Source organism: Oncorhynchus clarkii, chromosome 7, assembly GCF_045791955.1.
Source record: "Oncorhynchus clarkii lewisi isolate Uvic-CL-2024 chromosome 7, UVic_Ocla_1.0, whole genome shotgun sequence".
Classification (NCBI taxonomy): Eukaryota; Metazoa; Chordata; class Actinopteri; order Salmoniformes; family Salmonidae; genus Oncorhynchus; species Oncorhynchus clarkii.
Genome location: NC_092153.1, coordinates 24,374,113 through 24,399,927, shown reverse-complemented (window position 1 = coordinate 24,399,927; position 25,815 = coordinate 24,374,113). Strand labels below are relative to the sequence as shown.

The 25,815-nt window shown below is 42.7% G+C and overlaps 1 protein-coding gene across 4 annotated transcripts in view; it reads right to left on the bottom strand.

The window, feature by feature from the left end:
- Positions 1-1,040: 1,040 nt before the first annotated feature.
- Positions 1,041-25,815, bottom strand: part of LOC139413098 (intersectin 1 (SH3 domain protein)) — a 62,918-nt gene continuing 38,143 nt past the window's right edge. For all 4 annotated transcript variants that reach the window (XM_071160155.1, XM_071160156.1, XM_071160157.1 and 1 more), the window contains 21 exons: positions 25,497-25,699; positions 24,962-25,083; positions 21,928-22,256; positions 21,597-21,771; positions 20,977-21,182; positions 15,864-15,946; positions 15,186-15,352; positions 14,635-14,802; positions 14,112-14,310; positions 13,028-13,222; positions 9,421-9,542; positions 9,087-9,193; positions 8,638-8,821; positions 8,136-8,234; positions 7,470-7,637; positions 7,006-7,218; positions 6,431-6,552; positions 6,250-6,332; positions 5,600-5,683; positions 3,896-4,069; positions 1,041-3,715 (listed from right to left, as the gene is read on the bottom strand). In XM_071160155.1, coding sequence (XP_071016256.1) covers positions 3,567-3,715; positions 3,896-4,069; positions 5,600-5,683; positions 6,250-6,332; positions 6,431-6,552; positions 7,006-7,218; positions 7,470-7,637; positions 8,136-8,234; positions 8,638-8,821; positions 9,087-9,193; positions 9,421-9,542; positions 13,028-13,222; positions 14,112-14,310; positions 14,635-14,802; positions 15,186-15,352; positions 15,864-15,946; positions 20,977-21,182; positions 21,597-21,771; positions 21,928-22,256; positions 24,962-25,083; positions 25,497-25,699 — 3,352 coding nt within the window. In that variant the 3' untranslated portion in view covers positions 1,041-3,566. The remainder of the gene's footprint in view (positions 3,716-3,895; positions 4,070-5,599; positions 5,684-6,249; positions 6,333-6,430; positions 6,553-7,005; positions 7,219-7,469; positions 7,638-8,135; positions 8,235-8,637; positions 8,822-9,086; positions 9,194-9,420; positions 9,543-13,027; positions 13,223-14,111; positions 14,311-14,634; positions 14,803-15,185; positions 15,353-15,863; positions 15,947-20,976; positions 21,183-21,596; positions 21,772-21,927; positions 22,257-24,961; positions 25,084-25,496; positions 25,700-25,815) is intronic.

The following is a 25,815-nucleotide window of genomic DNA, read 5'->3' as shown; positions in this document are numbered from 1 at the left end:
GCGATAAAGATCATCAAGGACAACAACCACCCAAGCCACTGCCTGTTCAACCCGCTAACATCCAGAAGGCGAGGTCAGTACAGGTGCATCAAAGCTGGGACCGAGAGACTGAAAAACAGCTTCTATCTCAAGGCCATCAGACTGTTAAACAACCACCACTAACATTGAGTGGCTGCTACCAACATACTGACTCAACTCCAGCCACTTTAATAATGGAAAAATGTATGTAAAAAATGTATCACTAGCCACTTTAAACAATGCCACTTAATGTTTACATACATACAATGTTTACCTACATTACTCATCTCATACATATATACTGTACTCGATACCACCAACTGCATCTTGCCTATGCCGTTTTGTACCATCACTCCTTCATATATTTGTATGTACATATTCTTCATCCCTTTACACTTGTGTGTATAAGGTAGTTGTTGTGAAATTGTTAGGTTAGATTAATTGTTGGTTATTACTGCATTGTCGGAACTAGAAGCACAAGCATTTCGCTACACTCGCATTAACATCTGCTAACCAATGTGGATGTGACAAATACAATTGAAATTGATTTTGATTTGATATTTGTTTTCATTACTACCTTGAATGAGCAATCACAGAATGCCATCTAAACGGAAACAAATGTGAAAACAAATTTAGTTCCACCCTATTACCTCAAAGAACGAAATGACCAAAATGTCACACATCAAGACATTCTCAGTTTCAATGTGACGTATATGCAAGTTCGACACAAAAACAATACATATTGCTATTTCAACGTCAAACTTTCCCCAAACATTCCTTGCATAACAAAATTGCGCCCTGCTGAAACACCAGCCCCTTCAAATCATCACGGTTACTGCTTTAACATGAATGACATGTTCAATGTACAAACCTTTCAGGCACTGACTGAAGTGAACGCTATCTATGAGACCCATTTAATGGAAAAGTAATATATGGCGGTAAACTCCAAAACATTTAAGTATATTTTGTATAAAATAAGTACTTACAAGGTTTGTAAATTAAGGCTAAAACATACATCAAACTCCTTGGTCCAATCGAATTTTATTTTCAACATTTAAGACAATACACTTCTCATACCTTGATAACAATACATTGTCATCAACATTATTCTACGGTAGTTGTTGTAATATATTACTTATACTCCTTTCAAATATTTCAACATATTCACATACTGTACTTTATCAGTTAAGACTTTGCTCATTAAAAAGAAGAGAGACCATCACTGGTTTTAGAGTGAACATTAAAAGGGCACTACTGTGGGGTAACCGGGAAAGGAGTGGAGGTACAGGTCGCACGCTATAGGGAAATGACTAGTCATAATCTAAGTCCTCCAACTTGAACAGAGACCCAGCACAAACCCAAAAGCACTCGAGAATAGTAAGTTAATGTTACTCACTCCCTCCTAGACATACACATAAGGAACACAGGCTCTGCAAACGCTGTTCTCCTTGACCACTCTCACTAACACGGCAGTGGAATTTCACTAGTATTTGTACATTATCTACACGGACACATAGCTGGTAACAACAACAACATACATTAAACTAACATTAGACAAACTATGCTAACATTGTCAGACTTAGACTGAAGTCAGTCGTCTCTGCTGCCTTCGGATATCCTTGTACATCTCCTTTCGAACGCAGAACCCAAGATAATGGGAGGGTCATCATAAAGAACAAATTAACAGATAAGACCATATGAAAGATTCAAATTTTCTCATACCTCGGAGTAGATTGCATATTGCAGCAACCTGGAGGCTGATATTTCCCTTTTGTCAGAATGGTCTTTCTTAACGTCAATAAATATGTAATACAGTGTTGTTCAACTGAACACAGTGCCACACAAAACTCTAAAAAAAATAATTCCTGTTCTCTTGCAAAGGAAATATATTCATTTGAGACCCACATTGAATGAACCTGAAATGCCTCCTCTTCACAAACAGTTACAGCATTGGCCGAATATGTCCATCACAACAAAGCCTGACCTCAGCCTCCAAAACAAAACACCTCCAAAATGGCTTTCCAACACATAAATATAGCACTCTATATTAAATGGTGCTTTTTTGCCGTACGAAAAAATGTAATTAAAAACAACTAAAATATACATACAAAACGTGAAGATATGAATGCGTTGAAAATAACTGAATTTTTCGGAACAAGTACAAAAACATTCCTGACATCACCGTATGATTCTTCTAACCATCAAAAAACGAATGATTTGTAGTACACTGGTACTCCATCATCTTGGCCTACGCTGCAAATGTAACTAGAAATCGGCACTCATTTACACATCATTTAGAAAACAGGAAATCTGCTCTTCAATTTCCCTCAAACCGTACAACAATATATATTTGGCTAAGCCAATTTGATAGCGTGTACTTTCGTACAGTACTTCTGTAATGTTTCAAACACACCCAAACATTTCGTCTGGCCTTTCATTTGAATTTCCAATCTAAAACACAACGCTCAATATGTGGACCATATAAAGGTACATTGTAAAGATTACTGATAGCTTCATTTTCATTCTCAGCATACTGTAGTATACTAACATAACAGCTCTTTAATTCCCTAACACATTTTTCCAAAGTGTCTCACCAAACCTTTGAAGGTATATCACAAAGTATAGCTCTCCTCCTCACATTCACTTATGTACTGTACCTGCTTATGTACCCTGGTCTCAAACAGACGTACACAGAAACGAACAAATAACTCGAAACCTGGGTCACGTTTGAATGAAAGAAATACAAGGGAAGATGTTCCAGCTAAAACAACCAGGGGTATTATCAGATGGGCTTCACACAAGCTTTTGAAATTGTCTGACCTGCAATGACATAATAGCCGTATGTTTATAAACATGAACACAGTGTCAAAGGTTATATGGGAGGTTGCCGTATGTTGTCACAGGGATGGCACAACAACAGTGTGGTCACCTGGGTGGTGTTCATTTGGCCACACAACGGAAGGCGTTTTAAAACGTTTTGTAACGTGAAAAGAAAATGAACGTTTATTATTGGACAAGGGAGTCTCGCCCGGTTTGTCCGTTTTCTTCCGCTTGTTGACTAATGAACACGCCCCAGGTGTTAATGCCACAGGGTGGGCTCTTTAAGACATACAGTGCATAAGCAATGATCATATGTGTTGTTCAAACATTTCTCCACAGTATATCATGTCTCAAAGGTTCATTGCGTTATAAGACGGCCTTTGAGATTTTAGATTAGCTGTGGAATGCTTCATAATTTTGTTCAACCAAATAATAGCGGAATCATGATATCATATATACACCATAATGATTCAAATCAAAAAGAGGAGAAAAAAACCCACACCATAATTAAAACCCTTCTGCAGACATTCCTTCACAGTCACACGCACATGCACGCACACACACACACACACACACAGGAGTGTGGGGCTGGGCCGTTGGGGATTGTCACTAGAGCTTGGTGAGTCTTCGGGCAGGGATAACGGGGTTTGGGGGGGTGTACAGTATATGGGTGCTAGGCTAGGCTGGGTTAGGCTGAGCTGAGCAGGGCTGGGATGAACTGGGATGGGCTAGGGCTCCTCGAAGAGCTGCAGGTCCAGTCGTACGACAATCTCTCCTGTGGGCACCTCGTGGAGCAGCAGCCTCTTGGTGATGGGCCCTTTGGAGCCCTGGTCCTTCTTAATGTCCGCCAGACGGATCTCTGTCCTGCCTAGGAAATCTACAGACAGACAGGATAGACAAGTAATGAGGGTTCAATACAAGGTTGTCACACCATATATTGTGATAGAATATATCGCATGACAGCACACGGAATCAAAAAGGCCTGGTCAATAAAAAGCTGTTTGTGTGTGTGTGTGTGTGTGTGTGTGTGTGTGTGTGTGTGTGCCCGCAGCCTCACCGTCAGGAGAGAATTGGTCTCTCTCAAACACGGTGACACACAGCACGTCCTGCTCCAGGTCCTTGATGAAGAACTGACAGTTGGAGTTCCACTTGGGGTTGAGCGTGTCCTGCAGGGTCTTGGTGATGTGGCACTGGGAACCCATCGTCACCTCGCAGTACGGGTTGCTCTTACCTGAGAAGAGATCACACCTTAGGGTTGGGAAATTACACTCACTTTCCCCAAATCCACTGGTTTGAAAGAAATCCCGGTTGAAGAATTCCAAGTTGGAGAATGCTAACTCCCTCCTGATTCCTTAACCCTCAAACTGGGATTTCTGGAAAAAACTTTGTCAAATTACCAGAATTTTACAACCCAATAACAGATTGGCACAGTTGTATAGACGTTTAGAATAGACCAATATGGGTATTCCCCCTCAAAATAGTATTTTAACTTCTCTAGGGTAGGGGGCAGCATTCAGAATTTTGGATGAAAAGCATGCCCAAATTAAACGGCCTGCTACTTGGGCCCAGAAAATATGCATATAACTGATAGATTTGGATAGAAAACACTCTAAAGTTTCCAAAAGTGTTAAAATAGTGTCTGTGAGTATAACAGAACTGATTTGGCAGGCGAATACCTGAGAAAAACCCATTCAGGAAGTAGTTTTCTTTTTTTGTGTGTAGTTTTCTATTCAATGCCATTACAGTATCCATTGACTTAGGACTCAATTTGCAGTTCCTATGCCTTCCACTATATGTCAAAAGTATTTTGTTTCAGGCTTGTTGTTTCAGGCTTGTATTCTGAAAAATTAGGGAGTAAGAGCAGTCTGAATGAGTTAGTTTTTTCATGCGCGTGACCGAGAGAGTGCCTTTCTTGTTTACCTTTTATATTGACAACGGTTGAAATATTATCAATTATTTAGGCTAAAAACAACCTGAGGATTGAATATAAACATCGTTTCACATGTTTCTATGAAATTTACAGATACAATTTTGATTTTTTTGTCTGCCTGTTTTGACTGCGTTTGAGCCTGTGGATTACTGAAGAAAATGCGAACAAAACTGAGGTTTTTGGATATAAAGAGACTTTATCAAACAAAAGGAACATTTATTGAGTAAATTAATGCCTTCTGAGTGCAACCATATGAAGATCATCAAAGGTAAGGGATTCATTTTATCTCTATTTCTGACTTGTGTAACTCTTCTGCTTGGCTGGTTACTGTTTGTAATGATTTGTCTGCTGGGCTATGTTCTCAAATAATCGAAAGGTATGCCGTAAAGCATTTTTAAAATCTGACACCGTGGTTGGATTCACAAGAAGTTCATCTTTAAACCTATGTAAAATGTTTTGTTTTCAGAATTTTTATAATGAGTATTTCTGTATTTGAATTTGGCGCTCTGCAATCTCACTGGATGTTGGCCTAGAGAGATTAGATCTTCCACATACTTGTGCTCGATTAAGCTGGCTTGGCGAAATGGAACCAATGGAATAGTCCCGAAAGGGCAAACACCACCCATCTGGCACTGCAGGCAGGCTCAAAATACTATTTGAACCCCTGCATGTACTGTTAACACTATCATTCTTCTCCTGTGTACTGAACAGCAATCGACACATGTATTAAAAGGTGGTGTGTGTCACTCTCTCGTGTCAGAGAAACACAGATCAAGTGTTGAGATCAACCTCCGGTCTGGGTGTGGCAGGGGGTCATCTCCAGGGACTTACCGTGGGAGCGGCAGGGCTTCAGCTCGATGCCCTCCACAATGTTTACCATCAGCCGGCCGATGCCCGTGGCCCTCTGTGAGCGAACTGCATCGAGACAGACACAAACGTAATGGTCAGACCTAAACGTAATGGTCTGAGACAAACACGCAGCAAAGTCAGAGGAGACAAAGCCAGCATGAAAACACTCAGTGGTCATGAGAGATAGTTTGGTAACACTTTACATGAAGTTGGTCTTATACCTGTGTACTAACACTGTACATACATTAAAAACCAAAATCGTTATTAGCTCGTTCTTTGCATCTTAGTGAAATTAAGCCGTTTTTGTTAAAAGTGGAATAAGTAGTCACTATTCCTCAAGTATAACACAGAAATTGCTCAACTCCACAATTCCCACACTACTATGTAGCAACATTTTCATAAAATGTTACTAGCATAAATACAAGGTTACAAAGATAATGGGGTAACTTCAAGTAATAATACAAAGTACTTATATAGGGCTTTTATGAAACCCAAAGATGCTTAAAAAAAGACACTCATATAAAGTGTTACCAACAGTGCTTTTGAGACCATGGTCTGGAAGGGTAGGTGACAAAGCTGTCCCTCCCAGACACAGTGGACCTACAGAGGAGCAGAGAGACAGACTGTTATACCCAGGTAAGCCTTCTCCCTCTTCTTCTTCTCTGTCTCGATGAAGAGCTCCGAAGCTGCCTTGATCTTCTGCACCCAAGCAGTCCTGCATGAGTCATCACAACAAGGTCAAAAGAACACCTTGGCAATGTGTGTGTGTGTGTGTGTGTGTCTGTGACTGCATGCATTCGTCTGTGTGCGTACCTCTCGTTGATGCTCTCTGCCCGGATGGTGTAGACCCTGTCGATGTGGGAGATGTGGAAGATGGGCTCATCTCCCGAGGGATCTGTTGGCAGCTTCACCAACACCTCGTTCAGGAAGATGGGCTGTGGCGGGGGTTAAAGATCACAACAAGGTCAGAGGTCACAAGTTCAGAACTATTGGGGTGCATCGCAATAATATCTCGTCACGTTCCTGAAGTGCGCACTCGTTTACTACATCCCATAAATCTAAAAGCACGGGATTGGTGCAGGTTTGGGCTCGAGGGGATTTCCACAATATTTCTTATACAGGTAATTTCCTTTCGAATCAGTGAAGAGAAGTGAACAAATGTACAGGAAGGAGAGATAATTGGGATTTAGCCCTGGTCTTGAACATGCCACTAAAACAGCCATACTACTGTACTTGGGGATTTGTACGGCAAATCAGACACCCATGACCCACTCAAAACCTCATACGATTCAAATTTGGGTCACGACCCACAAGTTGAGAATTGCTGCCCTATAGGGTGCCATTTGGGGCGCGGACAATGTGTAGGTTGGGGAGAGGAGAGTACTTACGGTCTTGTACATGCGGTACTGCAGGTGGGACTTGGCACTGAACACCTTGTCGCAGCCCGAGAAGCCCAGGGGCTTGATGATCTGAGTCAGCAGGAGGAAGTCGTTGAATAGGAAGCCGTACAGCTCCTTGTTGCTCTTGGCCTTGTAGAGTTTGCCGCTGTGCAGGAACTTGCGCGGACCCAGGCAGTTGGTCACCGAGTTGAACACAAGTTGCTAAAAAGAAAGTCGTTAAAAGAAAAAAGGCCAGGTGATTGAGTTGGGAGTTGGGAGTTGAGTCTGTGTTCACGGTGTGGAAATGTGTCAATTGTGTGTGTATTTTTGTGGAAACAAGTACATGTTCCTGTGTTTTTCATTGTGTTTTATTTGACCTTTATTTAACCAGGTGAGTCAATTAAGATTTTTTTCCTTATTTTATTAATAATGATTTGTGTGTGTGTTTGTGTGTCTGTCTCTGTGTGTATTACCTCAGACAGCCCCTCACACTGGACGTGGGCCTGGATCCACTCCAGCCGGTCAGAGTTCTCCTTCTCCCTGACACCCTCGTTGACCTGGGAGCACAGCTCCTCAGCCTTCTCCAGAGCCTGCTTCAGATGGCTATGGTCCGGGTGAGCCTCCGGAGTATTCTCTAGGATCTGAGCCGTATCACACATAGTTAGTCAATTCCAGTGTGTGTGTATCAGTTAAATGTTTTATTTATTTAACCCTTATTTTACCAGGTAGGTTTACTGAGAACACATTCTCATTTACAGCAACAACCTGGGGAATAGTTACATGGGAGAGGAGGGGGATGAATGAGCCAATTGTAAGTTGGGGATGATTAGGTGACCGTGATGGTATAAGGGACAGCTTGGGAATTTAGGACACCGGGGTTAACACCCCTACTCTTATGATAAGTGACATGGGATCTTTAGTGACCACAGAGTCAGGACACCCGTTTTTTTTAGACCAGAGGAAAGAGTGCCTCCTACTGGCCCTCCAACATCACTTCCAGCAGCATCTGGTCTCCAATCTAGGGACCGACCAGGACCAACCCTGCTTAGCTTCAGAGGCTGTGGTCAGGCTTTTCAAATCACATACACTTTATTCAGATGGTGGGAAGAGTGGGTGTGAGAAAACATGTGTGCACATACATTTTTGATGATGAGGGGGTAGCGCGTCACCCTTTGCATGGGTTTGAGGAGGAAGCTGGAGAGGGGCATTCCCTTACAACCTGGGTCCATGGCCAGTCTCTGTAGGGGAGAGGAAATATTATCAGTATCAGATATCAGCGTAGAACCTAATAACACTCACATGTGAATATATATACACAGGAATCACGTTGGATCAGTCCCAACCTAGTGCTGTGGCTCGGCTACCCTCAAATAAGAAAGTACACTGACGCTAGTATATCACAGTCTAGTCTTGCGGTGTCAGACATCAGGCGAAGAAACCAAGAACGGCTGGAGTCGAGGCTATTCACAGTCAACCAAACAAGAGGCATGAACAAACCGAATGTGCACGAGACACTAGGGGCCAATAAAATATTGATACAAATTAGTCAAACATAGAGCTCTGGTCAAAAGTTGTGCACTATATAGGGAATATGGTGGCATTTCAGATGGTAACGCGTTCTTTACGACCTTTCTCCATTACCTTGACAAAGTCCTTGAACTCGGGCACCTCGTCGGTCTTCTGCTGGATGAGCGTGGCCCCGTTGAGCTGGCAGCTGCAGAAGCGGATGTAGGGCTGCATGTGGGGCAGCTGGGCCGTCAGGATGTCTCCAATCATCTTCACCGGCATCCGCTCGCCCGACATCTTCTTCCTAACCCTCAGAGCCCTAGTGACGGGGGACCGGAGGAAGGGGGCATAAGAGAATGGGACGATTGGTGAGTCTGGCTATAGTTCTGAAGCTGTACAGTGTTTGTTTACAAGAATCAATGGCAAAATATTATTACTTGAAAGTGTACAATGGATGTACCAATCCCAGATTGCCCCTTTAAGCCACGAGTCATAAAGACCCACAGGAAATCAGCTGCTATCCACCATATAGCTAGTTAAACTATAGTTATGACAACAGGACCAGAGGTGGCTAGGGAGCGTACTTGAGCAGCTTGATGTTACACATGATGAGCTCCTTCCAGTTGACGAAGATCATGGCCACCTCTTTCTCAGTCAGCAGCTCCGACTCCAGCAGAGGCTTCTGAAAGACCTGGCGAGGAAACGTTGACGCAATGTTAACACAAACATTCCGGAAACGTATTGAATCCCAGAGCTGACAAGGTACAAATCTATCATTCTGCCCCTGAACAAGGCAGTTAACCCACTGTTCCCCGATAGGCCGTCATTGTAAATAAGAAGTTGTTCATAATTGACTTGCCTAGTTAAACAAAGGTAAAAAAAAAAAGTGTAAATAAATAAATATATAAATATGGTTACCTCGGTGACGAGCTGCAGGTCATTGACATAGTTCTCCTCGGTGACGATGAGCTCGTGCGTGTAGCCCTGTCTCTTCCTCTCAACGGGGGTCAGCATGTCCAGCAGGTGCAGGTCCGCGCACCCTGTGGAACAGGACAACAGCTTCGATCAGAAACACAATCTCAATGACCCATCTCTCAAACAAACTTCCACAGAAAGCCAATTGCTGGCTCTTTGGACTTTCTGTCTTCAGAGTTCTAGGCATGTAGACTGACACCTGAACAAGTCACTGAAATAAACAATATACACTACAAAATACTTCCCCGGAAAAGTATTTCAAAAATGTATTTACAAGGTGTCAGGTAAAAGGATCTTCCCCTCAAAAGCCAACCAAAAATCATGCATAAAAATAAAAAGTTGAAAGTATAATTCTTTAGACCCTTGTAATATACATTTTTCCAGTTATCTATAAAAGGAATTAAAAAGAAATGGTGGTAGGTCTCTTGATCAAGTAAACAACCCTTTTGATTTTTAAAATCAGTAAATACATAAAAAAAACACAAGTCCACCATTGCCATTGAGCTTTTTAATCATTATACACGTACTTTTCTATATTAAAGACGGCATGACACTTAAAAAAAAATTAAAGCCGACTTGTTTGTATACATTTTTCAATTTGTACATTCATTTCTGACCAAATGCTTCAGGAACCAAGTGTAACGATTACATTTTGGATTTGGTTGTTGATTCCATAACATACCAGAAGCAATTCAGTTTATAGTCAGAGTATTGTATATACCGTAATAGTTCGAATTTTTGTTGTGCTTCTCAAACCCGAGTCAGCAACGGAGTACAAACCCCCTTGAAACTGATGAGTCTCAAAAAGACACATTGGGAAAGTCCAACAAACCAATCATAAAGCAGCAAACACCAATACTGTCACATAGTGGAACCAATAGGAACCAAACGGTTATATATTTTTTTTAAAGGCGGCATACAGGAATTCCATCTTTGTGTTTTAGAAGAACAATGAAATGACAATACTGTTGTGACAAAAGCAAACAAGATTGATATGGTTGAAGTACAATACTACTGTATGTATATATTGCTTTGAATGGATGATGCCATGCTTTTTCCTTTTGTTTGAGGAGAATAATAATAATAATAATAATAATAATAGGTTAAGGCCATAGCTATATAGCCCTAGAACATGGCATTCCACTCTGTTACAAGGACTACAAAAAAAAATACCATAGTCTTTGTTTTTTTCTTAGTTTTCATATGTAAACATTGTTAAAAAGCTATTATTAGGAGGCTATTCATTTCATATTTAGTATGTTCATATTCAGCTGAATCACAGTTCTTTTCAATAGGATTTTCTTGACAAAATAACTGCGGAAAAGGTCAAACTAAATGGACGTGTTGCTTCTGAGTTTTACAAATGGCAACTGCGTAAACCGGTAAAAAAATAACTTCAGGAGGGAAGGGGGGAAAAATACAATACAACATAACCATACATATTTAAAACACTATGCATTATAATTGCATTCATTTATAAAAAATAGACTGTCATGGTATAGTGCCTGGGGATTTAGAGTTGTCCAACTTGCGTAGAAATTACACTTCAATAGACATAAATCTAGGAGAAAACACGTAAACCAACTCATGAATACAAAACACCCCATATACTCTGAATAATACATAGTTCTGAGGAGACAAGAATTGACTTGCTGAGGATATAACATCCTTACTTACTTGGTGTGTGCCATTCAAATCACACAATTACAAGCCTGTGCATACTGTGTGTGTACCATCCCCACTCCACTTGTGGCGGCTGTGCATTATTTGGTTTGCGTCGATCATAACCCCGTTTCACAAAACGCCACAGCACAAAGTAAACACCCCAGCACCTCCAAACAACAAGACTCATCCAAAGAACGTTTAGTATGAACATTAAAAAAACACAGCTAGATGCGAGTGGATAAATTGACAGGTTCAGTCCCGCCCATAGGTTTGACAGACAGCTTCTCTGTCCACTGTATGAGCTGGCTTTGGGGCAGGGGTGGTCTGGATGTAAGCTACAGTAAATGTAATAAGCTCTGCCTCCATCCTATAACGTGACCCATGTGTGTTTCGGTGACCTTTCAACCCCTAGACTAGTCCATTAGACAGGGTGCTCATGATGAACCAATCCCGGGCCCAGTCGGACAACCAACCCACCACCCATTCCCATATAACCCTTCGTGTTTGTGCAGATCTGTAAGACGTAAGCAATGTGGTTACAACCGATCCCGTTTCCTTCAGATCTGCAAACTGAAGGGGGAAGGGGCTTGGGGTTGTCTTTCGGTCCAGGCCCCGGTTGTTTGGGGGGCCCGTCTGATGCTGTGTGTCATGAATAGTGGGTCTTTCTGTGGAGCTGTGGGTCGGATGGGGGAGGGGTTAGTAAGGGAGGGGAGGGAGAAGTTTAACGTCAAAAGGAAGCCATTTGACTCAGTAATTTCTTTTTTAAATAAATAGACCAAATCCGTGGTGCGCTGATAAAAAAAAGCAGAATGATAAAAGCAGAATGTCTAAATCTACCAAAAAAATCTTAGTTCACAGAAAGCCACAAAAGGACCCACTATCCAGTCTCCCATTCATATGATCACTTCCAAGTAGTTATTTTTTTTCAATTTCCTAAAAAAAACATTGAAATGTTTCGATTAATAATAAATGTTTAATTTGTTTAAGTAAATTGTTTAAAAGAATAAACGATGTAGGATAAGGAAGCTGCTTGGCAATTTTGGCGAATGCGTCTAACAGTTCGAATATGCGGCCTGCTCTCTGCAGCTTGACTCTTCTAGCCCACAAGGCCAGGTGGTAATCATGTGGCAGTCACATGATCGGGGTGGCTGCATCTCCCATCATCCCGCGGGGGCAGTGTTTAGGGGATAGTGGGTCTCTTTGAGGACTTTCAAGGCTGAGTGGGAATGGGCAACATATGAGTCCTAGAAAGAGGAGGAGAACACAGCACATAAGCAAAAAACGCAAACCAAAAACGGAACCAAACCAACAAGACAACAACAAAAGAAAGAAAAATATGCAAATACACGAGCGTGCAGAACTAAATGGACGTCGGTGGCGGACGAGTTCACGAGACGACACACAGCGTGCAGCATAACAGATGAGGTGGAGTCTAACCATGGTACAGTATATGCATGAGGGATGTGGGGGAGGAGGGGGCGTCTACAGGACATTGAGGGAGATGTTAGTGAGGAGGGACTGTACATACAGACACACACCTCTATTCAACTGAGGATGGTACATGATCTGAAACGTCTTCAAAGAGGGGGGGCCCATAGGTATCAGTATGATCAGTTGACTACAGATTGTACCCTTGTCAAACACTGTCCCTTTTGATTAGATTCCAGAGGTTTCCAGGGGTTTTAGTTGAAATGAATTAGGTTTCGAAGAGAGTGAGAGGATACAAGAAAGATCACGTCTATACAAAGCAGGAGTCCACATCAGTGTGTGTGTGTGTGTGTGTGTGTGTGTGTATGCGACTGTGTGTGTGAGAAAGGGTTCAGTATGTACTCAAACTGCTGGGTGTGACAGAGAGGTAGACTTTAGTAGTAGTGTGTGCACTCACATTGTTGGCTGGGGTCTGTGTCGGTGGTCAGTTTGACGTAGTTGGAGGGGAAGAGGCCCACGGAACCATTCAGCTCGCCTTTCCACCAATCAGGGTCTTCCCTGCTCAGCACATTGATGATCTGGCCCTTCCCAAAGGGCAGTTCGTCATCATTCTGCGCCATGTAGTCGTACATGCCAATCACCTGACAGACTGCTGGAGACACACATACAGATACAAGTGAAGGGTTAGTCATACAACACAAGAGACTTGGGCCCCGTCCACGAGAAAAGGGACAAAAGGCAGTGTTCGATCAAATCTGTGATACTTTGTGGGTAAATTGTTACCGACTGATTGATCTAATAATTATTTGATATAAATGAAGCAAAAAAGGCGATTTGTAGATCAAATCAGTCGGCAATGTCGACCAAACCCCCCAAAAAATATTGTTTAGGATCTGAGAGGATTGGAATGGGTATTATATAGGCCACTATGGAGACTATTCTACGTATAGCTTATCAGAGGGCAAGGTAGAGCTGCTACCAAATGAATTATACCTATCCAATCCCCTCAGATCCACACAGGAGACTAGGGGTGTAGGGGGCTAGGGCTTTACTCCTGGACAGGACATTAAAAAACACTACTATTAGGCCCACTGCACAACACAGTCCTCTGTTACTAATAATATGACAGAATGTTCTTGTAAAGAATGTTATTATAACACAAAATAATGTAATTATCAAAAATGTTATTATAACATGACAGAATGTTCTTGCAAATAATGTTATTATAACACAAAATAATGTAATTATCAAGAATGTTATTTTAACATGAAAGAATGTTCTTGTAAAGAATGTTATTATAACACAAAATAATGTCATTATCAAGAATGTTATTATAACATGACAGAATGTTCTTGTAAATAATGTTATTATAACACAAAATAATGTAATTATCAAGAATGTTATTTTAACATGAAAGAATGTTCTTGTAAAGAACGTTACAATAACTTGATTTTTTTTTATTTTGATAGGAAAGAATGTTATTATCAAGGACGCTACTATAATATGAAAGTACACAGAGAATGTCTGCACCGTGTTAGTACCCGTCATATGTTGAGTCAAGGAGGGGCCCCAAGGCCCTGGCGGGCCCCCGTCAGATCCCTGCTCCTGGCCCCTACCTGCACTGGGCATTGGCAGCTTGGGGGGTGTGGGTTCTGTGGGCGTGGTCTTACTGGTGCTGGGGCTCAGGAGCTTCACGTAGTTGGCCGGGAACCAGCCAATCTGCCGCTTCTTTCCCCGGGCCTGGACCAATGAGAGGACTTGTGAGTATGAGAGAGGCCACAGGGGCAGAGCAAGAATTTTAACAGTTAGAAACAGTCCCCTTTACTTGTTTTTAAAGCAAATGTGTGGATGACAATGAATCTACATTACTGTATTGTAATTTCTACATCACTGTCTACGTATAAATTACCATATCACCTTGTATATTAGTACTATATACTAAGACCATTATTGGCACATCTAAGTCCACGTATTAATACAACTTAGTATTTAAACATCTACTACGATATTTCAAGAAAGTGTTGTTGGTTTGTGGTGAGTAGTGTTGAGAGATGGTCCTCCAACCTGCAGCTCCCCTTCCCACCAGCCCCCCGGGTTCTTCTTCCTGATGAGGATGAGCTGGCCGGGCGCCAGGGTGAGCTGCTCGGCCCCCGTGGCCGTGTACGGGGCGATGACCTGGGCTATCTCGGGCTTCTTCCCCAGGCTTCCAGTCTTCCCTGCGGGTCCCAGTCCCTAGAGGGAAGACCGAGAGCTCTGGTTTTACTGGGAGTTAAACAAGGCACACAGTTCGTGAAACGTTAGCCAACGCTGGCCAACTAACCTATTCCATTTGTTTTATGTTCACCGTGAACGTTCGCTAATGTTAGGAGAGCGCTTTGGAATATATAAAGCATATTTTTCTATGTGTATGTATTAACACGGCAAAATCATTTTACTGTCCTACTGTTGTTTTAGCTGTCTGAAACCTAAAAAAGAAAACTCAAATATTTGTATTTATTTTTTAAAGGAGAGCAGGGAGATTTTTTAAAGGTTTTACTGGGAGAGCTGATCAGACAAACAGGACTGCATCGCAGAGCTTATGAATCGCCACACAAAGACTGTTTTCTAGAAGTTACCTCAGAGTCCTTGGGTTTGACGTAGTTGGAAGGGAATACCCCCGTCTTGCCTGAGACCACGCCCGTCCACCAGTCGCCCTCCTTCTTGGTGACCACGATGACGTCGCCCTGCTGGAAGGTCAGGTCGCCCTGCTCATTGCTCTCGTAGGTGTACATGGCTATGTATTCTGGGAAAACACAACATCTGAGCGACAGGGTCTGTTTATAGACTTTTTTTAGTTGTGTTTTACATAGGATTTCATCTAAAATGGGTAGAGTAACAGGAACATACTGTGTTCCATGATAAACTCTGGTGTAATTGTTCTGTTTTATATTGTATATATGGTGTGGAACATAGTCTGAGAGAAAGAGTCATTTAAAGCCTAGATCCGATGATAGGTGAAACGGTGCCACTGGTTGCCCCAGGCGCATTTGTTATTGTTTTGTTGAGCTTATCCAAAAGGACATGAGCGTCCAGCGTCACGGTAAAAAACTAATCGTAGAACATACTCTGCTGTTCAATCGCACATGCAATGAAATACAATGATGTCAGAGAAAAAAACAACAGCGTTCATTGTTTGAAGTCATTTATTTGTATTTGTAATATTGCAAACGGACGTGGCAGTTTCACCTCAAGGGATTCCAAGCGTATGCTGAGCTGTGTGTGTGTGTGCGCGTGTGTCTAGGGCCATCACCCACCTTCTCCTGGGTCCATGGACTTGGTAGGGGACGGGGTGGGTCTCTTCATGATCGGGGGGCTGTCGGACGAGCCAGACTCAATGCTGCACCAGAGAGAGGGCAAACAATCACTCAGACAGCCAAGCTAGTGGATAATATAACAATACATTCTAAAAGGGGGAGGGACTAAAGCCTTACACAGAGAACTTGGCCATTTAGGTTTCAATAAAAAACCATAATGATGTCACGTCATTCCATGGCAGCCATGTTGCTCCCTCCTAGACAATATCAAGCAATAGTAGTTGGGATTTACTCTAAAGTTGGCTGAAGTCTGTCCTGCTGACCAGGTCACCCACGCAAAATAGGTTTTTAACCTCAAGCGTCTTTCCTGGTTGAAAAGGCCGGACAAAGTTGAATTACTGTTTAACGGATGCCCCGCCTCAATTTTCTCCACACCACAATAAAATCTAAATCAGATGTGTTATATTTTGGCCAATATATGTTTATAATGAACTGTCCGCTCTCCCTTGAGGCTTTCCCAAGTTGATGCCCAACAGACCAAACAGTTCTCAGATCACACGCTCAGATCATGTTCAAGCCTCGGATTGGACAGTGAAACACACACGCTCGCACCTGCAGGCGACGTGTAGATGTTTAATTTCTCTCTCATACAGTCATGGCTGAAGCCAGCACAAATTCCTACTAATTTATGTGTCCAGGTTAAACGTGGGACGTCCCTCACTATAAACAAACAGTCGGTTAAATTCATGGTTATTGCATCATTTTCAGATCTATTAGAAGCGAGTAATAGACGAAACAACAACGTAATTTTACCAATTGACTGGCCAGAAATCAGGGCATTCATCAGAAAATACGCAGCGCAAGCTGATCGTATTTTGGACAACCAAATTGAAGTCAAAATGATTGATGAAATCGAAGTGTGTCAGCTGTATGGTGATTTGCGATTCATAACTTACATTTTACCAGTACTACCAGTAGTAGTAGGCTAATCGATAACACCACGACGGAATGCGTTTGAAGTGATGATGCGCCGCCGAGAACAGCTAGCGTGTCCAGCAAAGTACATTGCCAGTGGCACGGACACACTTTGTGCAGATCCGCAGGTGTGGGCTTTTCGTGGCAGCCAGACGAGACAATAGAAGGAGGATGTGGTGAACAAGGTTACTGGGCTTGAATTTAGTCACGCTTGATCTACAGTTGAAGTCAGAAGTTTACATACGCTTAGGTTGGAGTCATTAAAACTCATTTATAAACCACTCCACAAATTTCTTGTCAACAAACTATAGTTTTGGCAAGTCGGTAAGGACATCTACTTCCTGCATGACACAAGTAGTTTTTCCAACAATTGTTTACAGACAGATTATTTCACTTATAATTCACTGTATCACAATTCCAGTGGGTCAGAAGTTTACATACACTAAGTTGACTGTGCCTTTAAACAGCTTGGGAAATTCCAGAAAATTACGTCATGGCTTTAGAAGCTTCTGATAGGCTAATCGACATCATTTGAGTCAATTGGAGGTGTACCTGTGGATGTATTTCAAGGCCTACCTTCAAACTCAGTGCCTGCCTCAGTGCCTGCAAAGGCATTGACATCATGGAGAAGAAAAAAAAGAAGAAACCAGCCAAGACCTCCGAAAACAAATTGTAGACCTCCACAAGTCTGGTTCATCCTTGGGAGCAATTGCCAAACAGCTGAAGGTACCACGTTCATCTGTACAAACAACAGTACGCAAGTATAAACACCATGGGACCACGCAGCCATCATACCTCTCAGAAAGGAGACGCGTTCTGTTTCCTAGAGATGAACGTACTTTGGTGCGAAAAGTGCAAATCAATCCCAGAACAAGAGCAAAGGACCTTGTGAAGATGCTGAAGGAAACAGGTACAAAATAATCTATATCCACAGTAAAATGAGTCCGATATCGACATAACCTGAAAGGCCGCTCAGCAAGGAAGAAGCCACTGCTCCAAAACCACCATAAAAAGCCAGACTACGGTTTGCAACTGCACATGGGGACAAAGATCATACTTTTTGGAGAAATGTCCTCTGGTCTGATGAAACAAAAATATAACTGTTTGGCCATAATGACCATTGTTATGTTTGGAGGAAAAAGGGGGAGGCTTGCAAGCCGAAGAACACAATCCCAACTGTGAAGCACGGGGGTGGCAGCATCATGTTGTGGGGGTGCTTTGCTGCAGGAGGGACTGATGCACTTCACAAAATAGATGGCACCATGAGGAAGGAAAACAATGTGGATATATTGAAGCAACATCTCAAGACATCAATCAGGAAGTTAAAACTTGGTCGCAAATGGGTCTTCCAAATGGACAATGACCCCAAGCATACTTCCAAAGTTGTGGCAAAATGGCTTAAAGACAACGTATTGGAGTGGCCATCACAAAGCCCTGACCTCAATCCTATAGAAAATGTATGGGCAGAACTGAAAAAGCGTGTGCGACAAGTAAGCCTACAAACCTGACTCCGTTAAACCAGCTCTGTCAGGACGAATGGGCCAAAATTCACCCAACTTACTGTGGGAAGCTTGTGGAAGGCTACCCGAAAAGTTTGACCAAAGTTAAACAATTTAAAGCAATGCTACAAAATACTAATTCAGTGTATGTAAACTTCTGACCCACTGGGAATGTGATGAAAGAAATAAAAGCTGAAATAAATAATTCTCTCTACTATTATTCTGACATTTCACATTCTTAAAATAAAGAGGTGATCCTAACTGACCTAAGACAGGGCATTTTTACCAAGAATAAACTTGATTGACCCTCTTTCTACAAGGCCTAGGCTATGATAGCAAAAATATTCATACAAATATGATTAGACCTAACGCCTAGGCTATAGAGATGCATTCAGGTAATGAACTCATTATTATGCATCAATATTTTAATTTGATTACAATTATTTATTGTCAATCATTCTTTAATTTTTTTAGGCAAAACAATTAAGTATTCAATCACTCCCTATCCCAGTCTGCTGTCCCCACATGCTTCAAGATGGCCACCATTATTCCTGTACCCAAGAAGTCAAAGGTAACTGAACCAAATGGACTATCGCCCTGTAGCACTCACCTGCTTTGAGAGACTAGTCAAGGATCATATCACCTCTACCTTACCTGCCACCCTAGACCCACTTCAATTTGCTTACCGCCCCAATAGATCCACAGATGATGCAATCGCCATCACTCTGCCCTATCCCATCTGGACAACAGGAATACCTATGTATGAATGCTGTTTATTGACTATAGCTCATCATTCAACACAATAGTACCCTCCAAGCTCATCATTAAGCTTGAGTACCTGGGTCTGAACCCCGCCCTGTGCAACTGGGTCTGAACCCCACCCTGTGCAACTGGGTCCTGGACTGCCTGACGGGCTGCCCCCAGGTGGTGAAGGTAGGAAACATCACCTCCACTCCGCTGATCCTCAACACTGGGGCCCCACAAGGTTGCGTGCTCAGCCCCCTCCTGTACTCCCTGTTCACCCATGACTGCGTGGCCATGCACTCCTCCAACTCAATCATCAAGTTTGCAGACAACACAATAGTAGTAGGCTCTGGGAGTGTGGTGCCTGGAAAACAACCTCTCACTCAACGTCAACAAAACAAAGGAGATGATCGTGGACTTCAGGAAACAGCAGAGGTGCACCCCCCTATCTACATCGACAGGAGGTGGAAATCTTCAAGCTCCTTGGTGTACACATCACTGACAAACTGAAATGGACCACCCACACAAATAGTGGTGAAGGCAGCGCAACAACACCTCTTCAACCTCAGGAAGCTAAAGAAATTTGGCTTGTCACCTAAAACCCTCACAAATATTTTTTTTTACAGATGCACAATTTAAAGCATCCTGTTGGGGCTGTATCACCGCCTGGTATGGCAACTGTGATAATGCATTAGGTAGACTGCACCACCCTCTTGAAAGCCTTGCGGTGGTGCAGTCTGCCCAATGCATTACCGGGGGCAAACTACCTGCCCTCCAGGACACCTACACCACCCGATGTCACAGGAAGGCCAAAAAGATCATCAAGGACATCAACCACTCGAGCCACTGTCTGTTCACCCCGCTACCATCCAGAAGGTGAGGTCAGTACAGGTGCATGAAAGCTGGGACCGAGAGACTGAAAAACAGCTTCTATCTCAAGGCCATCAGACTGTTAAACAGACATCGCTAGCACATTAGAGGCTGCTGCCTATTGGCATAGACTAGGAATCACTGGCCACTTTAAGGAATGTAACACTAGTCACTTTAATAATGTTTACATATCTGGCATTACTCATCTCATATGTATATACTGTTATTCTATACTTTTTGACTGTATCTTAGTCTGTTCCGCTCTGACATCGCTCGTCCATATGTATATAGACTTAATTAATTCCTACTTAGATGTGTGTGTATTGGGTATATGTTGTGTAATTTGTTAGATATTACTTGTTAGATATTTCTGCACTGTCGGAGCTAGAAGCACAAGCATTTCACTACACCAGCAATAACATCTGCTAATCACGTATGTGACCAATACCATTTGATTTAAGTAGATTAATGAACTGATAATACATGACTTTCTCTCAATACTGCATTCTATTATAGAATAGATAGAATACTGCATACTGCATTCTATTATTCATCAAAATAATGTTCATTAATGTTAACTTGTGTATTAACAACAATAATCTGAAAATCAGTCTGAAATGGAATATTTCTCCTATTGTTCATGTCCATATAATGTGGTAAAGTACTGTTTGTTATTCCTTATACACGGAATGTTTTGTTTTTTTTGCTCGCTCGCCTCACTTTTCTGGGGGAAAATCCGTTAAACAGTGAATCAATTTTGTCTGCCCTAAGGGTTGAATAAAAATACATAACTATAACTATATGTGATTTTCTGGGTTTTTGTATTAGATTCCGTCTCTCACAGTTGAAGTGTACCTATGATAAAAATGACAGACCTCTACATGCTTTGTAAGTAGGAAAACCTGCAAAATCGGTAGTGTATCAAATACTTGGTCTCCCCACTGTATATAAATAATCGTTTTGATTAATAATAATACTCCAATAATGAGTATGGGGAGGGACAGTTTCATCCTCATTCTCCTCACCTCATGGACTTGCGTACGGGGCCAGAGATGAGCTTGACGTAGGACTTGGGGAACCAGCCCCGCTGGCCCTGCACCTCGCCGAACCACCACATGTCCTGCTGCTCCAGCACTGTGATCACGTGGCTCTTGTTGAAGTTGAGGTGGTTGTCCTTCTTGGCCCGCCACGGGTACAGAGCCTGGGCCTGCAAGCCCTCCACCTTCTCCCCCTGAGAGATGGAGGAAGAGAGAGGGGGGTGAAACAGAGAGCGAGAGAAAGGAGTGGGAGAGGAAGAGTGTGAGAGAAGGAAGGGAAGTACTACAGAACCTCTATGTGCTGTTTCTAAGTCCTGCTCTTCATTCATCTGACAGTACAACCGCACTGCTTCAGGTAGAGTCAATATCATTCTCCTGCTAGGCCTAGGTGATATGTTCCTGTGCTCCTCAGAGTCATCTAAACTGAGTGTTACAATCAAATGTATTATTATTACTATTATTTGACTGATATGTGTACTTTGTATTTAATTACATTTTTGCATGTTGCAGGGCTCATTTGTAAAAGAGACCTCCGTCTCAATGTGACTCCCTCTTTTTAAATAAAAGGGTAAAAAAATATATATACTACATTTTAAAAACGACTGTACCTGTCCCAGGACGGGAGACGGAGAGGAGCCAGTGAGGGTGGCGGGTGTGAAGGCAGAGCGCTGGCGCAGCTGGCCCCCGGGCCCGGCACTGGGCACAGAGAGAGATGGCTGGGTGGGCCAAGCGTCCCAGCCCTCCCCAGTCTCAGTCTTCTCTACAGAGCTGGTGGACGGCCATCTGAGCGGAGAGAGGCACACAGAGTTTACCAACTCAAACTCTGATTTCTCTTCAATTAATAACCTGGTGTAGGTAAGACTATGACTGAAAAACACTTGTATTGCATTTTAATGTATTGAGTGCTGTGTGAGAGGAAGGGTTGGAGCTGTCACTCACGTGGTGCTGAAATCTGCCCAGTTACTAGATGCCGATAAGGAGGAAGAGGCGGGACCAGGACCAGGGCAGGGCCCGGGGGCAGGGGGAGCTGTTGCCGGGGGAGGGGTTGCCATTGGCTGGCTGGGTGGTGTGGGTGTGGTGGAGACGGCGGTGGGTGTGAGCCGTGAGGCCAGTTTGGGCGCAGCGCCCGTGGTGGCAGCACTGGCCCGCAGGCTCATGGGAACCTCGGTTTCTGGGATCTTCTCTGCGTAGTTGGCAGGGAACCAGCCCGTCTTCCCCTTCAGCTCGCCGCCCAGCCAGCCTGGCTCACCTGTCTGGGACTCGTCCACCTGGGGGGCGAAGGTCAAAGATCAGCTCACCATCATAGCACTACAGAGCCAAATAAGACTATAGAAATAACTCAAATGAATAGAATGGATATTCTCATTTAAGTCATGCTGGGATGAGTGGACCGGGTGGGCCATATTGAGTGTACCTTCTAGTAATTATATTTCTATGCCAAGAACAACCCACAACCCCAGTTCTCAGGGATCACACTATCCATTGGACCTTTTCCTTTAACCAGCTACAGGCTCATAGCTGACAGCAGGGTTAGGATCAATTCTATTTCAAATTAGGAACATGTACTGAAAAGCTTTGTTGAAAAGCAATGGGGAAATTCCTGAATTGACTGAGTTGAAATTGAATGGACCCCAACTCTGACTGACAGAAAAGGCGAGTAGTCTGGACCAAGATAGTGATGAGCCAACACAGGATTGGATTGATAAATTGTGGGGAAACAAATTAAATTAAGAGCGGTTACAATAAATCCTGTGGACTGGGGTTGCCCAGCCATGTGTGGTTATTCCTTATTTAAAACATACAACAGAGTGGTTGGACCACTTTTGGAATGGATGTTCGCGATTCACAAGACAAGTTGCATATCACCGCTTCCTTTCCAAGCATGCGGATGGTCATGAAGAGAAGCTGAGAGAATAAGAATGACAGTGGATGGCTTTGGGACTGCTTTGTTGAAGGAGTACTTGGTGAAATGGGATCAAATGTGTCTGTATGATCGTCTCATTCTCTGCAGCTTACAAAATGCTTTTTCCAGTAACCAACGTAGAGGCACGCTTGAATAGATGTATAAATGATATGCCCTTTGAGAACAAGTGTGTATCCTCCGAGTATACTGACCATATAACGGATATACAACCACAAACATGCAACCCAACGGTTAAATTCTTTAAGCGCTTATGAAGAGATGACAGCAGTTGAGATGGACACATGAGATGGACCAATGAAAGCAGGTGTTGGGATCACAAGAGAGCAACTGATTAGACAGTGGACCTGCACTTACCCACTCCCCTTTCACCTTCAGGTAGAGTGAGCAAAGTCGGGAGAGAGTCAGGAGGCAAAAGTTAATACATGCACGCATGCAGGCAGACACACACTCAACTAGGGGTCGGCATGGCCGATTAATTGGGGCCGATATCAAGTTCATATAACAAATCGGTAATTTGCCTTTTTGGGGGCCGATTATGGCCTATTATATTGCAATCCATGAGGAAACTTCGCGGCAGGCTGACCACCTGTTACGCGAGTGCAGTATCAATAGGATCTTGGGGTTGCAAGGAGCCAAGGTAAATTGCTAGCTTGCATTAAACATATCTTATAAAAAACGAATCAATCTTCACATAATCACTAGTTAACTACACATGGTTGATGCATATAATCAATGCGGTGCCTGTTAATATATCATCGAATCACAGCCTAATTCAACTTCGCCAAACGAGTGATGATTTAACAAAAGCGCATTCGCGAAAAAAACACATTCTTTTGTACCTAACCATAAACATCAATGCCTTTCTTAAAATCAATACATAGAAGTCTATTTTTTAAAACCTACATATTTAGTTAAAATAAATGCATGTTAGCAGGCAATATTAACTAGGGAAATTGTGTCACTTTTCTTGCGGTCAGTGCAAGCAGAGTCAGGGTATATGCAGCAGTTTGGGCCACCTGGCTCATTGCGATCAATGTTTATTTCTTCCTAACAAAGACCGTAATTCATTTGCCAGAATTTTACATAATTATGACATAACATTGAAGGTTGTACAATGTAACAGCAATATTTAGACTTCGGGTTACCACCTGTTCGACAAAATACGGAATGGTTCCGTATTTCACTGAAAGAATAAACGTTTTGTTTTCGAAAAGATTGTTTCCGGATTTGACCATATTAATGACCAATGGCTCGTATTTCTGTGTGTTTATTATAATTAAGTCTATGATTTGATATTCGATAGAGCAGTCCGACTGTGCGGTGGTAGGCAGCAGCAGGCTCGTAAGCATTCATTCAAACAGCACTTTACTGTGTTTGCGAGCAGCTCTTAGCAATGCTTGAGGCACAGCACTGTTTATGACTTCAAACCTATCAACTCCTGAGCCTAGGCTGGCAATACTAAAGTGCCTATAAGAACATCCAATAGTCAAAGGTATATGAAATACAAATGGTAGAGAGAGAAATAGTCGATGCGTCATAATTCCTATAATAACTACAACCTAAAACTTCTTACCTGGGAATATTGAAGACTCCTGTTAAAAGGAACCACCAGCTTTCATATGTTGTCATGTTCTGAGCAAGGAACTTAAACGTTAGCTTTTTTTACATGGCGCATATTGCACTTTTACTTTCTTCTCCAACACTTTGTTTTTGCGTTATTTAAACCAAATTGAACATGTTTCATTATTTATTTGAGACTAAATTGATTTTATTTATGTATTATATTAAGTTAAAATAAAAGGGTTCATTGTTCATTCAGTATTGTTCTAATTGTCATTATTACAAATATATTTAAAATTGTCAGATTAATCGGTATCTGCTTGTTTTGATCCTCCAATAATCGTAATCGGCATTGAAAAATCATAATCGGTTGACCTCTACACTCAACCACACACTTCCTGGTTCATATAGACTAATCACTTTACATAAACCTCCATAACATACACACAAATGGTGCTTGGCAGGAGTGATTGACAGCTTGCCTCTCACCATGACAATGTCTCCGGGGGTGATGGTGATCTCATCGTGACTGCGGGCATCGAAGGGGTACAGCGCCCGGTAGAAGACCACCTTGACCTTGTCCTGGTTGAACCCAGTCACCGGGATCTTGTCTGCAGGGAGGAGACGAGGAAGGGAGTTAGGAACACAGGACAGGGTCACATCTTTCTCTCTCACCCACAGAACCAGGCACATCCAAACGTTCTTAGAACGTCTACAGTAGGACCTCTGAGATTTGAAAATGTTTGGAATGGATGTCATTCGGGAACACTGAAATACTCGAGACTACTTAAAAACGGCATTAAAACTTCACAGAAAATTTGAATTGTGTGAATTGAATCTACATGCATTTCCTAATAATTTATTCAGATACCTACAGCACACATTTTGGTTGTCTGATTTAATTGTCCCAGTTCGACATTGCCCCTGGTCAGTCCAGAAATCGAAGGATTTGTAAATCTGAGGTTCTACTGTATGCACGCTCTTTCAAGGCTTCTCTGTTATACATTTTATTTTTGACACGTACCGCCCGTGGGCCATGGGCTCTGGTTCACGAGTTTCCCTGGTTCAGGCTGCTGCATGAAGAGCTGGTTGAGTTTGTCCTGCATGTCCTTCTTAGTGCGCCCCTCCTCCTCACTCACGCGCTTCATCCAGGGCTGGGCGGGTGGGGTGGGGGCCTCCACCGTGCCCTCATCTCGCCACGCCAGGCCCTCGTCAGTGGCAGACAACCTGGGGAGAGGAAAGGGGGTGTTAAGAGATAACCTCTAAAATGACTGGATCACAGTGATGGGGCTGCATCCGCGTAACCCATACAGAATGAGCGGACATAGGAGCAGCTCGCTCAC